Below are 16,800 nucleotides of genomic sequence, written 5' to 3' on the forward strand. Positions count from 1 at the left end.
ACAGGGAGCTCATGTCAATTCTCATGCTCCCCTCCCACACTGTGGGCTGTGTAAATAGCTAGCACTTGATTCTCTCCTCTCAGTATTGGGGAAAACACACTCTGAAATAACAAGAGGTTGATATTCACACATTAACCAGGATCCACTTGAGATCACTGATTATGAGAACAATGTTTTATACAAACAAGAGTAGCACTTCATTTTACGGCACACATTTTCCCAGCTGTTTACTAAGCAGTGGCATGGTAAATGGTCATTACACAGTAATAACCTAGGAATGACTGTTTACTAAGCAGTGGCATGGTAAATGGTCATTACACAGTAATAACCTAGGAATGACTGTTTACTAAGCAGTGGCATGGTAAATGGTCATTACACAGTAATAACCTAGGAATGACTGTTTACTAAGCAGTGGCATGGTAAATGGTCATTACACAGTAATAACCTAGGAATGACTGTTTACTAAGCAGTGGCATGGTAAATGGTCATTACACAGTAATAACCTAGGAATGACTGTTTACTAAGCAGTGGCATGGTAAATGGTCATTACACAGTAATAACCTAGGAATGACCTATTCACAATTAAACAGACCTATCTGTGTATCACGGAACAACTACATATCTGCCTTGCATTTTCAATCCAAACCACTGCTACAGTAGTGAGCTTGCAGTTCCAGGAACATATTATGGTAATATTTAGAATTCTGTCATGTTTAATCCTATAATCCCTTATTTATTCTGTTTTTGATATACTCGGGACTATGATCAGTCTGCTGCAATACCACCTGCAGACGACTTGTTAGCTCATCAGTAACGATGCACTGAGGTAGACAAATAAGTCTCTATTGTTATTCAGGGTTATTATTCAATATCACCCATTTCAAGTACCTCCTATCGCATTGAACACCATGTATCTTCGTCTTCTTTTTAAATTATTTTGTATTTATTTCATGTTTATTTAACTAAGCAAGTCAGTAAGAACAAATTCTTACTTACAATGACGTTCTACTAAAAGGCAAAATGCCTCCTGCGGGGAAGCATGCTGGGATTAAAAATGTAAAATAACATACAAATATAGGACAAAACACACATCACGACAAGAGAGACACCACACCACTACATAAAGAGAGACCTAAGACAACATCACAGTATAGCAGCAACACATGACAACAACATGGTAGCAGCACAACATGGCAGCAGCACAACATGGTAGCAGCACAACATGGTAGCAGCACAACATGGTAGCAGCACAACATGGCAGCAGCACAACATGGCAGCAGCACAACATGGTAGCAGCACAACATGGTAGCAGCACAACATGGTAGCAGCACAACATGGCAGCAGCACAACATGGTAGCAGCACAACATGGTAGCAGCACAACATGGTAGCAGCACAACATGGTAGCAGCACAACATGGTAGCAGCACAACATGGTAGCAGCACAACATGGTAGCAGCACAAAACATGGTACAAACATTATTGGGCGCAGACAACAGCACAAAGGACAAGAAGGTAGAGACAACAATACATCACCCGAAGCAGCCACAACTGTCAGTAAGAGTGTCCATGATTGGGTCTTTGAAATGGCAACATCATTTACATGCCATGCACTGGCGCCCAATCACAGTTATCACAGGAAGCTAGTAAACCTAGACGATTATGTCTATTTAATCATTGTGTGCTCTGTTTGTAAGAGAGGGACCACATCGAGAGTATCTTTGGTGGTAATGTTTGCAGCGACACGAGCGAGAACGCTAATTAAAATGATATGATTTGAGTATTGTTTTATCGGTTTAGTGTAGTGAGGGTGTGACTTGTGAAGCGTCATTAGCCAACTAGCGCCCTGCGCTACAATGGCCCTTTCATAGCAGGGTGGTTTGTGGTGGTGTCGTCATCCTTGGCTGCAGTCTAATCTGGAACTGACACACTAACACGGTCTCCTCAGGCTTATTATGGTTTACCAGGTTCCCCCTCCAGATTCTGTGTTGTGTCTTTGTCGGGTATTAAATGTCAACGTGAAGTTTTTAAACATTGGAAGCTACCACATGTCAATTGAATTGACAGGCATTGAAATGAGGGAGCTTGCCTCGTGAGATTATTGGCAGTCTTTGGGCTGCTTCATTATTGGTTGTTAGATCATACAACCACCCCCCAAAACAGTGGCCTAACACCAGAGGAATTCAGATTAGAATTGATTATGTAAAGGATTAGGGAGCAGGTGAAATTAACATGTTAGTTAGCATGGCAACAAAGCCAGATATATTATTACTCACTACTTTGACACAGCTTCTTTGATGAAGTTCATTTTATCTGGGTCCATGATGATAAATCCTTAAAGAGAGGAATAAAAAGAAAACTTTTGGAGAATGGATTTGCATACGGGCATCATTTATTTGAAAGGCTAATTGCAGATGTGTGGGCAGCTGCAGAACATGATATCAAATATTTGTTTTCCCCGTTTTGAACTATGATACAGATCAGTAAATGATGATTAAATGATTTGCACGTGGCGTAATCTGAAAGACACATCTCAGTTTTTTGTAGGGTCCTGTGCAGTTGTAAATCAAACAAATACATGTGTGAACACCAAAGGTGAAATAGTCAATCGTGCAAGGGTGGCTTCTACTATATTGTGTAATCCACCTTCCATATGGTGGTGATTGGATGTAAATTCACCTTCAGAATCTTTTACTCGTGACCTTTTACCTGGTGTGTTCCTTTCGGTACAACTAACTATGTTCTTGATTTGACCCATAGCCTTACAATAGGACTACATACATACGGTGCCTCCGGAAAGTATTCAGACCCCTGGACTTTTTCTACATTTTGTTAAGTTACAACAAACTCAAATTTATTAAATAAATAAAAATCCTCAGCAGTCTACACACAATACCCCATAATGACAAAGCGAAACAGGTTTCTAGACATTTTTGCAAATGTATTAAAAGTAAAAAACAGAATACCTTATTTACGTAAGCATTCAGACCCTTTGCTTTGAGACTCAAAATTGAGCTCAGGTGCATCCTGGTTCCATTGATCAACCTTGAGGTGTTTCTACAACTTGATTGGAGTCCACCTGTGGTAAATTCAATTGATTGGACATGATTTGGAAAGGCACACACCTCTCTATATAAGGTCCCACAGTTGACAGTGCATGTCAGAGCAAAAACTAAGCCATGAGGTCGAAGGAATTATTCGTAGAGCTCCCAGACAAGATTGTGTCTAGGTACAGATCTGGGGAAGGGTACCAAAACATTTCTGCAGCATTGAAGTTCCCCTAGAACACAGTGGCCTCCGTTATTCTTAAATGGAAAAAGTTTGGAACCACCAAGACTCTTCCTAGAGCTGGCCGCCGACCAAACTGAGTAATCGGGGGAGAAGGACCTTGGTCAGGAAGTGACCAAGAATTTGATGGTCACTGTGAGAGAGCTCTAGAGTTTCTCTGTGGAAATGGGAAAACCTTCTAGAAGGACAACCAACTATGCAGCACTCCACCAATCAGGGCTTTATGGTAGACTGGCCAAACAGAAGCCACTCCTCAGTAAAAGGCACATAACAGCCCACTTGGAGAGTGCAAAAAGGCACCTAAAGACTTTCAGACCATGAGAAACAAGATTCTCTGGTCTGATGAAACCAAGATTAAACACTTTGGCCTGCATGCCAAGCGTTATGTCTGGAGGATGTCAGGTTCAATAGCCTTGTTTGTGCATTGTACAAATCCCTACAACTGGAGTCCGGGGAACAGTCCGGCTAGTCGATTACCTATCAACTAGACTCCGTAACAGAAACCTGGCACCATTCCTACGGTGATGCATGGTGGTGGCAGCATCATACTGTGGGGATGTTTTTCAGCGGCAGGGACTGGGATACTATTCCAGATCGAGATGAACAGATCAAAGTACAGAGAGATCCTTGATGAAAACCTGCAACAGAGCGCTCAGGACCTCAGACTGGGGCGACAGTCCAACAGGACAACAATCCTAAGCACACAGCCAAGACAACGCAGGAGTAGTACCCACATAACACCAGTCTCAACATCAACAGTGAAGAGGTGACTCCGGGATGCTGGCCTTCCAGGCAGAGTTGCAAAGAAAAATACATATTTCAAATTGGACAATAAAAATAAAATATTAAAATAAAAATAACACAGACATTGGACAGAGGAACTCTGCCTAGATGGCCAGCATCCCAGAGTCGCCTCTTCACTGTTGATGTTGAGACTGGTGTTTTGCGGGTACTATTTAATGAAGCTGCCAGTTGAGGACATGTGAGAGGCCTGTCTCAAACTAGACACTCTAATGTACTTGTCCTCTTGCTCAATTGTGCACCGGAGCCTCCCACTCCTCTTTCTATTCTGGTTAGAGCCAGTTTGCCCTGCTCTGTGAAGGAAATAGTACATGGAATAGCCTTCATTTCTCAGAACAAGAATAGACTGACGAGTTTCAGAAGAAAGTTCTTTGTTTCTGGCCATTTTGAGCCTGTAATCGAACCCACAAATGCTGATGCTCCAGATACTCAACTAGTCAAAAGAAGGCCAGTTTTATTGCTTCTTTAATCAGGACAACAGTTTTCAGCTGTGCTAACATAATTGCAAAAGGGTTTTCTAATGATCAATTAGCCTTTTAAAATTATAAACTTGCATTAGCTAACAAAATGTGCCATTGGATCACAGGAGTGATGGTTGCTGATAATGGGCCTCTGTACGCCTAAAAGAATCAGCCATTTCCAACAGTAATTTACAAAATGAACAGTGCCTACACTGTATTTCTGATCAATTTGATGTTATTTTAATAGACAAGAAAATTGCTTTTCTTTCAAAAACAAGGACATTTCTAAGTGACCCCAAACCTTACAACCTGGAATTAAATGTATTTTTTGGGGGGTTTGTATCATTTGATTTACACAACATGCCTACTACTTTGAAGATGCACATTTTATTTTATTGTGAAACAAACAAGAAATAAGATAAAAAACAGAAAACTTGAGTGTGCATAACTATTCACCCCCCCAAGTCAATACTTTGTATGGCCACCAAGTCTCTTGGGGTATGTCTCTATAAGCTTGGCACATCTAGCCACTGGTATTTTTGCCCATTCTCCAAGGCAAAACTGGGGGTGTACAGTAATCTTTAAGTCATACCACAGATTCTCAATTGGATTGAGGTCTGGGCTTTGACTTGGCCATTCCAACACATTTAAATGTTTCCCTTTAAACCACTCGAGTGTTGCTTTAGCAGTATGCTTAGGGTCATTGTGCTGCTGGAAGGTGAACCTCTGTCCCAGTCTCAAATCTCTGGAAGACTGAAACAGGTTTCCCTCAAGAATTTCCTTTTATTTAGTGCCATCCATCATTCCTTCAATTCTGCAAGTTTCCCAGTCCCTGCCGATGGAAAAACATCCCCACAGCATGATGCTGCCACCAACATGCTTCACTGTGGGCATGGTGTTCTCGGGGTGATGAAAGCTGTTGGGTTTGCGCCAGACATAGCGTTTTCCTTGAGGGCCAGAAAGCTAAATTTTAGTCTCATCTGACCAGAGCACTTTCTTCCATCTACACGTATTTGGGGAGTCTCCCACATGCCTTTTGCGAACACCAAACGTGTTTGCTTATTTTTTTCTTTAAGCAATGTCTTTTTTTCTGGCCACTCTTCCATAAAGCCCAGCTCTGTGGAGTGTACGGCTTAAAGTGGTCCTATGGACAGATACTCCAATCTCCGCTGTGGAGCTTTGCAGCTCCTTCAGGGGTATCTTTGGTCTCTTTGTTCCCTCTCTGATTAATGCCCTCCTTTCCTGGTCCGCAAGTTTTGGTGGGCGGCCCTCTCTCTTTAATGGTGCTCCATGGGATATTCAAAGTTTCTGATCTTTTTTTATAACCCAACCCTGATCTGTACTTCTCCACGACTTTGTCCCTGACCTGTTTGTAGAGCTCCTTGGTCTTCATGGTGCCGCTTGCTTGGTGGTGCCCCTTGCTTAGTGGTGTTGCATACTCTGGGGCCTTTCAGAACAAGTGTATATATACTGAGATCATGTGACAGAACATGTGACACTTAGATTGCACACAGGTGGACTTTATTTAACTAATTATGTGACTTTTGAAGGTAATTGGTCGCACCTGATCTTATTTAGGGGCTTCATAGCTGTCACGTTCTGACCTTAGTTATTTTGTTATGTCTTTGTTTCAGTATGGTCAGGGTGTGAGTTGGGTGGGTTGTCTATGTTCGTTTTTCTATGATTTACTATTTCTGTGTTTGGCTTGGTATGGTTCTCAATCAGAGGCAGCTGTCAATCATTCTCCCTGATTGAGAACCATATGTAGGTAGCCTGTTTTCTATTGTGTTTCGTGGGTGATTATTTTCTGTTTTCTGTTGGGTGTCTGCACCAGCCAGAACTGTTTTCTGTTGTGTGTCTGCACCAGCCAGAACTGTTTTCGGTTGTCGGTTTATTGTTTTTGTTCAGTGTTCAAGTTCTTTATTAAAAGATATGGACACATACCACGCTGTACCTTGGTCCTCTTCTCCTTCACAGGACAACCGTTACAATAGCAAAGGTGTTGAATTTTGTCCATTACATGAAAACCAAATAAAAATCCATTTAAATTACAGGTTGTTATGCAACAAAATAGGAAGAACACCAAAGAGGATGAATACTTTTGCAAGGCACTGTAAATGTGATATTTCAGGTTTTTTGTATTATAATAATTTAGAACAATTTCTTAAAACCAGTTTTTGCTTTGTCATTACGGGGTATTGTGTGTAGATTGACGAGGGGAAACAACTATTTAATAAATTTTAGAATAAAGCTGTAACCAAACTAAATGTTGATAAAGTCAAGGGGTCTGAATACTTTCCAAAGGCGCTGTAACAAATACTGTACCTCCACTCACCCTTCAGTGGTTCTTGTTATTGATTGTTAGTGTTACAGCCATTCCTACTGGGCACATACTGGTTGAATCAATGTTGTTTCCACGAACCAACGTGGAATAGATGTTAAATTGACATCTGTGCCCAGTGGGCTGTTTCACTGTTTTAGATTTTACTTTTTTTAAATGTATTAATGATTGCAAGCATAAGGGAATGTATGTGGGCTTAAAGATTTGTATGTTTGCTGCCATTTCCTAATAATATGTTTGCTTTGATGTTATACTCTATCATGATTTACTACTTTATGTTGTATTTCATCCTTAAACCACGAAGCAACATATTCAGGATACACCGTTTCCCGTCCAAATCTAATACATGAGGTGTTCCGTCATGATTGTGGTCTATAGCACGCTGTGCTTTAGACAAAATGACTGTCTAGGAAGAGTGAGGGAGCTGTTGAAGCCAGTTAAAGGGATCTATTGCGTTCTACATGATGGGATGTACTTTGCTCGCTCTTTAGAGGCATAAAAACAAAAATGACTGTTTAGATTTAGTGTGTGTTTCTTGATTTATGTTTTGTCTACAAAGTGCATTATCTTCTCTAAAGGATTTGTTCATTATTCTTACCTTTATGGATAGTCTCTAACCTCTCTCTCCTCTCCACTAACCCCATAGGACACTTGGCCAGGTGAAAAATGAAAGCTCCCATCACACTCCAGATTCTTCTCTATGCTGCAGTGGTTCGAGGTTTCAAAACAGTGTCCAAAAGAGGCTCAGGTACGTCTCCATTGCTCAATTGTGTTAGCTGTTAGCTGTCTGTCACTCCAGCCCCGTGGTTGAACCTCTCCAGGTATTGGAATCATGGAGAGACGAGTGTGTGATTGAGTCAACTTAACCGTGGTTGGTTGGAGTTGATGTTGGATGATGAATATTCAAAGGAAGGTCCAAATGGAATCTTCTGTTTTCCATAAACTTTTAAGAGCAATGGCTTTTTTCTATGTTACATTTCTATTCCTGTCAATGCACTAACGCTAAGGACATTAAATGCATAAACAGCTAACTTTTGTGGTTCTATTGGCTTTTGGTTCTATTGAGTGCTGTCGGTTCGGGCTCCAATCTGGGCTGCTATTTATTATGAACCATCTTCAGGTTGCCTTGGCATTTGTCAAATAAGCACTGTCTATCCACGCCTGACATTGACAGATGGCATCTCCAGTTCAGAAGAGAATGTCTGTCTCTCATACACACTCATAGTTCCCTCTCTCTCTCGCTCTCTCACTCTGTTTGTCTCTCTCTCTTTCTCTCTCTCTCTCCCTGTCCATCCCTCCAAAGTTCTCTCTACATTCCCTGATTTGTGAACTTTAAGCCAACAAGAGAACAAATTAGACTGTGAAATAGACGAGAGTCAGAATATTCACCCTACTGTACAACAAAACTTTTGATCAGCCTGCCACTCTGCTACACTAAGACAGCACCTTCAGCTGCAGAATGGGCTTTAGAAGAAACAGCATTGTGTGTTATTCTGTAGTGGTCCATGGAACAGTTGGATAATGGATCTGTCTCTCAGCCTTTCCACATGTTTGCGCACAAATGTTGCTTTAACAGCAGTCAACATTCCCTTTGCAATCTCAGAGTCAAGTGCTTTCAACAATGGATGGCATATGCCATTCATACATACTCCTCAAAGAATAGTCACTTCTCAGTTGAGGTCCTTCAGCATCCTGCATTTCACCACAGTTTCAATACAATTACCCTGGCTTTGTGTGATATATTGAGAGTCATGGCAAATATAGCAGTGTATTGTGAAGTGGTATATGATGAGGACATGGCCATGTGTTCATTCTAGATATCAGTGGTATTACAGTAAGGGATATCATTGATATTACAGTAAGGGATATCAGTGGTGTTACAGTAAGGGATATCAGTGGTATTACAGTAAGTGGTAGTAAGGGATATCAGTGGTGTTACAGTAAGTGGTAGTAAGGGATATCAGTGGTGTTACAGTAAGTGGTAGTAAGGGATATCAGTGGTGTTACAGTAAGTGGTAGTAAGGGATATCAGTGGTGTTATAGTAAGTGGTAGTAAGGGATATCAGTGGTATTACAGTAAGTGGAATCAGTAAGCGATATCAGTGGTGTTACAGTAAGTGGTAGTAAGGGATATCAGTGGTATTACAGTAAGTGGAATCAGTAAGCGATATGAGTGGTGTTACAGTAAGTGGTAGTAAGGGATATCAGTGGTGTTATAGTAAGTGGTAGTAAGGGATATCAGTGGTATTACAGTAAGTGGAATCAGTAAGCGATATCAGTGGTGTTACAGTAAGGGACAGCAGCGGTAGAAAGGTGTCTCCCGACTACCCCGCTGACGGCCAGATGGCCTCTCTCTCTCTCTCTCTTGCTCTCTCTCTCTTTCTCTCTCTCTCTCTCTCTCTCTCTCTCTCTCTCTTGCTCTCTCTCTCTTGCTCTCTCTCTCTCTCTCTCTCTCTCTCTCTCTCTCTCTCTCTATCTCTCTCTTTCTCTCTGTTTCACCCCATCAGGGAGTCAAAGTCTCTCTTGGAGCCTTTATCAGCTCTAATTTGAACCAGCGGAATGCTATGTGCTGCCATATCCACCGTGTCCCACAGGGACGTATTAAAGGTGGTTCTACCAGGGGAGCGATGTGGGAGGAGAGACATTTCCTGTGACCTAGCATTTCTCTGGCTATTGACGGAATAGAGGGAGGACATCATTCCTTCATTGATAACATGCAGGCAAAGGAGAGACCTTGAGAAATGTATTTGTATAGCGAATATTTATAAACATCTGTACATGTCATTCAAGGATGAATCTGGATGAATCTGTGGGAAAAACAACATATAATGGAAGACATACTGTACAGTGATAGAGATATTTTAGTAGTAGTTTATTAATTCTCAGAAGGATATTTGCTTATGTTGTGTTTTCAATTGTCCTTTAATGCATATCAGACAACAGGGCCTTTAATACATATCAGACAGCAGGGCCTTTAAAACATATCAGACAGCAGGGCCTTTAAAACATATCAGACAGCAGGGCCTTTAAAACATATCAGACAGCAGGGCCTTTAAAACATATCAGACAACAGGGCCTTTAATACATATCAGACAGCAGGGCCTTTAAAACATATCAGACAACAGGGCCTTTAATACATATCAGACAGCAGGGCCTTTAAAACATATCAGACAGCAGGGCCTTTAAAACATATCAGACAACAGGGCCTTTAATACATATCAGACAGCAGGGCCTTTAAAACATATCAGACAGCAGGGCCTTTAAAACATATCAGACAGCAGGGCCTTTATTACATATCTGACAGCAGGGCCTACAGCAGGGCCTTTAATACATATCAGACAGCAGGGCCTACAGCAGGGCCTTTATTACATATCTGACATCAGGGCCTACAGCAGGGCCTTTAATACATATCAGACAGCAGGGCCTACAGCAGGGCCTTTAATACATATCTGACAGCAGGACCTACAGCAGGGCCTTTAATACATATCAGACAGCAGGGCCTTTGATACATATCTGACAGCAGGGCCTTTAATACATATCAGACAGCAGGGCCTACAGCAGGGCCTTTAATACATATCTGACAGCAGGGCCTTTGATACATATCTGACAGCAGGGCCTTTAATACATATCAGACAGCAGGGCCTTTAAAACATATCTGACAGCAGGGCCTTTAATACATATCAGACAGCAGGGCCTTTAATACATATCAGACAGCAGGGCCTTTAAAACATATCTGACAGCAGGGCCTACAGCAGGGCCTTTAATACATATCAGACAGCAGGGCCTTTGATACATATCTGACAGCAGGGCCTGCAGCAGGGCCTTTAATACATATCAGACAGCAGGGCCTACAGCAGGGCCTTTAATACATATCAGACAGCAGGGCCTTTAATGCATATCAGACAACAGGGCCTTTAATGCATATCTGACAGCAGGGCCTACAGCAGGGTCTGTAATGCATATCAGACAGCAGGGCCTTTGATACATATCTGACAGCAGGGCCTACAGCAGGGCCTTTAATACATATCAGACAGCAGGGCCTTTAATGCATATCAGACAACAGGGCCTTTAATGCATATCAGACAACAGGGCCTTTAATACATATCAGACAGCAGGGCCTTTAATGCATATCAGACAGCAGGGCCTTTAATGCATATCAGACAGCAGGGCCTGCACCAGGGCCTTTAATGCACATCAGAAAGCTGGGCCTGCAGCAGGGCCTTTAATGCATGTCTGACAGCAGGGCCTGCAGCAGGGCCTTTAATGCGTATCAGATAGCTGGGCCTGCAGCAGGGCCTTTAATGCATATCAGACCGCAGGGCCTGCAGCAGGGCCTTTGATACATATCTGACAGCAGGGCCTTTGATACATATCTGACAGCAGGGCCAACAGCAGGGCCTTTAAAGCATATCAGACAGCAGGGCCTTTAATGCATATCAGACAGCAGGGCCTTTAAAGCATATCAGACAGCAGGGCCAACAGCAGGGCCTTTAAAGCATATCAGACAGCAGGGCCTGCAACAGGGCCTTTAAAGCATATCAGACAGCAGGGCCAACAGCAGGGCCTTTAAAGCATATCAGACAGCAGGGCCTTTAAAGCATATCAGACAGCAGGGCCTTCAATGCATATTAGACAGCTGGGCCAACAGCAGGGCCTTTAATGCATATCAGACAGCAGGGCCTTTAATGCATATCAGACAGCAGGGCCTGCAGCCCTAGAGCTTGAGGAAAGGTTTTCGCTTTCATGGCGACAGTCCCTGTGGGCTTCCCCTCCAGGTAGGTGGATGAGCCGGAGCCTGAGGTGGTTATTTGAAATGTGTCCTCTGATAAATAAAAGCCCTGCTCCGCACTGCGTTGTTAGTCCAGGTCCATTGTTCACTTTCCTATTAGAGACAACCTTTTTTCTTTACCATGAATCAGGCAGCTTGCCTGAGTTATGCTTTAAATCCTATTGACCTGAAATGGTTTATATCGTTTCATTATCTTTCCTTTGTTTTTAAATGTATTTAAATAAAGATGAAATAAAAAAATCTAAAAACTTAATCACCGTACTTTCCAGCTGGAAGCTGTTGGATCAACATAGACATTACAGGACATGTGTCGTCTAAACGTCTGACCCTACAAAACAGGGACGTTTTCCCATTTGTCATCCATAATATCCTCTTTGTTAGTTAGAGTGCTGATGTTGAATAAATGGTTGATCAAACAGAGGATTTGTTTAATGCAACACATCACATTCAGGAGAGAATCGCTGCAGGTGATACAAGGCCTCTAGACCCCAAACCATTTGATCACAGAGTATGAAATGTGTTTTTTTCCCCCTGTTATTATTTCCATTTTATTCAGTCCTTCTGTAGAGGAAATGTCCCCGTTTCGAAACAGTGTTTGTGGACAGTGTTGTCAGCTTTGACATTGTGTTTTGACCATACTTGCTGGTAGATTCAATAGGGGGGAAGCCTGAACAGCCACTGTTGGGTAACCTAGCAATGATTTGAATGGAATGAAGTACTCAGAATTAGACTTGGTTCTAAAGCAGCTGTCTTCTTGTGCTTCTCGCTAACAAGGCAAGACACTTTCAGTAGACTTTAATGAATTAATTCGATACAATGGAAATGTTTCCTCTCATTATATTCCCAGATATCACAATTGCAACCCAGTCATCTTTAGACTAGGTGTTGACCAGACTCAGCAGACATGCATCATTTGTCATCACCGTAGAGCAGGTGTTCCCCTAGGGGTACACACAATGCCATCGGGGGTACGCCAAATAAAAATATGGTTCACATTTTAAAATATATATTTTTAATGTCTTCACATTTTCAAACAGGACTATACATTTGGGTGAGTTTTTTTTCCTCGCCTGAGTTGCCTCGTTTCACTGCCAAAAATACAATTAAACCATCTAGTGTTCAGCGAAATAAAAACACAATGTGAAATACAGGTAGCCTAGTCAAATAATTAACATCCAATCACATTAACCGTTACTCTCTCACGGGAATTCCACAAACGGTCCGTATGTAGCCAAACGTAGCTGCTGCTCATTCTGTTTGCTCAAAAATTGCTAAATGGTTAAAAATAGTAAGGCCCGCGTCCATAGAGACACATACCAGCTCTACTAATAGTACTGCTACTACCCGCAGTGCTACACCTGCACCTGTCGACGACACAAGATGTTGTGCTTCCACGAGCACATCCAATGCTAGCATCAGTAATTCTACGTTTGTTGTTAGCTCAGCTAGCATAGACACTGACAGTTGTGAATCTGATGCAGCCGATGAGCTACTGCCCTCTCACCTAGCACCGAACAACAGACAGGGACGTTGAACCGCAAATATGATGAGAACTACATTGATTTGGGGTTCACTTATTTTGGGAGTAGTGCCTTTCCTCAGCCACAGTGTGTTATATGTGCAAAAGTACTATCTCACAACTCGATGAAAACTTCACTCATGCGCAGACATTCAGAAACAAAACATGCCAATTTGAAAAATTAAGCCACAAGAGTTTTTTGAGCGAGAATTAAGAAGACTTTCGAGTAGTAAGACGTATAAAAGCAACAGATACCATTAATAAGAAGGGGCTAGAGGAGTCTTATATGGTGAGCTACCGAGTGGCTAGGACAGGCAAGCCCCATACTATTGTGTAGGACTAAAATCTTCCTGCTGTCACTGATATGGCTGGGACAATGCTGGGGGAAAGGCCAAAAAAACTATACAGACAATTCCTTCATCAAACAACATTGTTTCACGACACATCAGTGACATGGCAGGAGATGTTTTGAAACAATTACTGCTTCATAAACAAGCCAGTGAATTCTATGCATTACAGCTGGATGAGTCAACAGACGTGGCGAACCTGGCACAGCTCCTGGTATATGGCCCGTTACGTTTATGGGGGGTCAATTAAGGAAGACATCCTTTTCTGCAAACCACTGGAAACCAGGACAACAGGAGAGGATATTTTTAAGGACTGAACAGCTTTGTGACATCAAATGGACTTGGTGGTGGTCAAGATGTGTTGGTATCTGTACTGATGGCGCAAAAGCAATGACAGGGAGACATAGTGGAGTGGTAACTGCAGCATCGACCGAGAGGCTCTTGCTGCCCAAGGAATACCTGACAGCTTGAAAAACATTTTGGACACTTCAGTGAAAATTGTTAACTTTGTTAAAGCAAAGCCCCTGAACTCTCGTGTATTTTATGCACTATGCAATGATAGCGACCATGTAATGCTTTTACAACATACTGGTGCTGGTTATCAAGGGGCAAAGTATTGACACATTTCTTTAAATTGAGAGACAACCTTAAAGTTTTCTTTACTGACCATCATTTTAACTCGTCTCACTGCTTGCATGACTGGGTGATATTTTTTCTCGCCTGAGTGATCTGAATATAGGATAACAGGGACTCTCCGCAGCTATATTCAAAATTGATGCTTTGATTAAGAAGTTGGAGCTCTTCTCTGTCTGCATTAACAAAGACAACACACATATCTTTCCATCATTGTATGATTTGTTGTGTGCAAATGAACTCAAGCTTACGGACAATGTCAAATGTAATATAGCGAAGCACCTGAGTGAGTTGGGTGTGCAATTACGCAGGTACTTTCCCAAAACACAAACAACTGGATTTCTTATCCCTTTCATGCCTTGAAATTGCAACAAGCGGTTCTGCGAAAATGTCAATTAATAGGAAGCCACTGCCAGATTTCTTGATTGGGCTGCCCTCAAGAGTATCCTGCCTTGGAAAATCACGCTGTTAAGACACTGATGCCCTTTGCAACCAAGTACCTATGTGAGAGTGCATTCTCGGCCCTCATTGGCGTAAACTAAATACAGGCACAGACTGTGTGTGGAAAATTAAGACTGAGACTCTCCAATAAAATCCAACATTGCAGAGTTATGTACATCCTTTCAAGCACATCCTTCTCATTAACCTGTGGTACGTTATTAACAATTTTTGATGAACAAATAAAGTTTTATATGTAAGATGGCTAAATAAAGAGCAAAATTATTGATTATTATTATATTATTATTTGTGCCCTGGTCCTATAAGAGCTCTTTGTCACTTCCCATGAGCCGGGTTGTGACAAAAACACTCATTCTTATGTTTAATAAATGTATTGTATAGTGTGTGTGTGGCAGGCTTACAATGATGGCAAAAAACAACATTTGATAGTGCGCTGACCCTGGTGCTAGAGGGGGTACAGCTGACCCTGGTGCTAGAGGGGGTACAGCTGACCCTGGTGCTAGAGGGGGTACGCAGTTGGAGGTTGAATGTTTGAAGGGGTACAGGACTATAAAAAGTTTGGGATCCACTGCCTTAGAGGAAGCAGCAACTGCACCCATGTCGGCCATTTTGTGTCAAAGCAGTTGCCCTGATCCTATAAGGGGAGAGAACAGAGGGGACAAGTTAGAAAACAACCATACAGAGAGAGTGGTGATACCTAAATACTGGCCTTGGGGCCACATCTGGCCTCTTGTGGCATATCAACATAAATTCAATTAAGAAAAATCCCTTAATATGTACTCTGACAATTTGAATGTTCAAAGAGGTTTAAAATTAAATTGAGCTTTCAGAAAAGCACAATGATATACACATTTTCAATAAATTAAAATCATTATTTTTGCTAATAAGATTTGAAATATTTGATTGAACGTGTCACTTCAGGCTAAGTCCTGAAGGTACCGTACCTCTGGTCTGTGACCACCACAATGTCCACTTAAGCCAAGATAGAATCCAAATCCCATGACTAAAATAAACAGACCCAGTCATCTATATTCATTCCTAGTATAATTGCTCCTGGATTTCCCACCAGCAAACATTGATGACTGCTGTGGATTCTAGCCTAATCTCTTGACAATGATTGATGCAAATGTGATATCTCAAACTCCTCCTCTACCGCAGGATATATCTCTGCTCTTTAGTATCCGTTCCTTAGTGACAGACACGTTTAAAAGACAAATGATTCCTGTCAGCTGACTCTCCTAGTAATTATGACAAAATATTAAAACTAACTTCCAGCTTCTTTTACAGCCTCATTTGAATTATGATTCAAATATGGAACAGCCAATCTCTTCCTGGGGTTGTTTATTTTCCACCAAATCAATGGCAGCTCTGAAACAAAGAATTTCTCTCTGAGATGATGGGACTCAGTTACTGATGGTTTCACGTCTCAGTGTGCCACTTCGGATGAAGAGTTGCTGTAAATAAGACAAGTTAGCGTGCTATCTGCCTCACCAGCCAGGCCTTGGTTCCCGTTAGACTACTTCAAAACAGCACAGCCACTGAATATATCCTTCTATCCTTCTATTCTTCTATCTAGCACTGTCACTCCACCACTACAGTGCGGTTGTGTCTCAAATGGCACCCTATTCCCTACATAGTGCACTACCTTAGACCAGAGCCCTATGGGAAGTGCAGGAAGTGCAATGTAGGGAATAGGGTGCAATGTAGGGAATAGGGTGCAATGTAGGGAATAGGGTGCCATTTGGGACACTACGTACTGTAGTTGTGGACCACATCTCACGGCTCGCCATATTTTCCGTCAGGAAACACATCCAAGGACGTCCTCGCAGTCAATTAAATCTACGCTCCTCGTCTTCCTCAACAGACTAAAGTACAGGGAGGATGTCAGGAAGGAATTGGTACCTCGCTGCTGCTGCTGACCCCAATGGGGATACTCGCAGTTTGACCAATAATAGGCCCCAGCAAATCAATTAGAGCCATGCACTTGACTTCGTAATTTATATTAAAGGATGTTAAATATGGCAGTGATCTGTCAGCAATGACAGCCCATAGACGTTGATGGAATAGGACCAATGTGTTAGGCCCAAAGATCTACCTGCCGATCAGAGTGAATGGTTTGCATATAGGCTAAATGTAAAGTAAACCACTTTAGATAATCAAGCACA

The 16,800-nt window shown here is 42.0% G+C and overlaps 1 protein-coding gene across 2 annotated transcripts in view; it reads left to right on the forward strand.

Moving 5' to 3' along the window:
* The window catches only part of LOC110495463 (interleukin-1 receptor accessory protein-like 1), a 400,086-nt gene that overhangs the window by 13,050 nt on the left and 370,236 nt on the right, over nucleotides 1-16,800 (forward strand). For both annotated transcript variants that reach the window (XM_036982526.2, XM_036982528.2), the window contains exon 2: nucleotides 7,535-7,636. In XM_036982526.2, the coding sequence (XP_036838421.2) occupies nucleotides 7,555-7,636 (82 nt within the window). In that variant the 5' untranslated portion in view covers nucleotides 7,535-7,554. The remainder of the gene's footprint in view (nucleotides 1-7,534; nucleotides 7,637-16,800) is intronic.

Source organism: Oncorhynchus mykiss, chromosome 7, assembly GCF_057628025.1.
Source record: "Oncorhynchus mykiss isolate SJ-2025 chromosome 7, ASM5762802v1, whole genome shotgun sequence".
Lineage (NCBI taxonomy): Eukaryota > Metazoa > Chordata > Actinopteri > Salmoniformes > Salmonidae > Oncorhynchus > Oncorhynchus mykiss.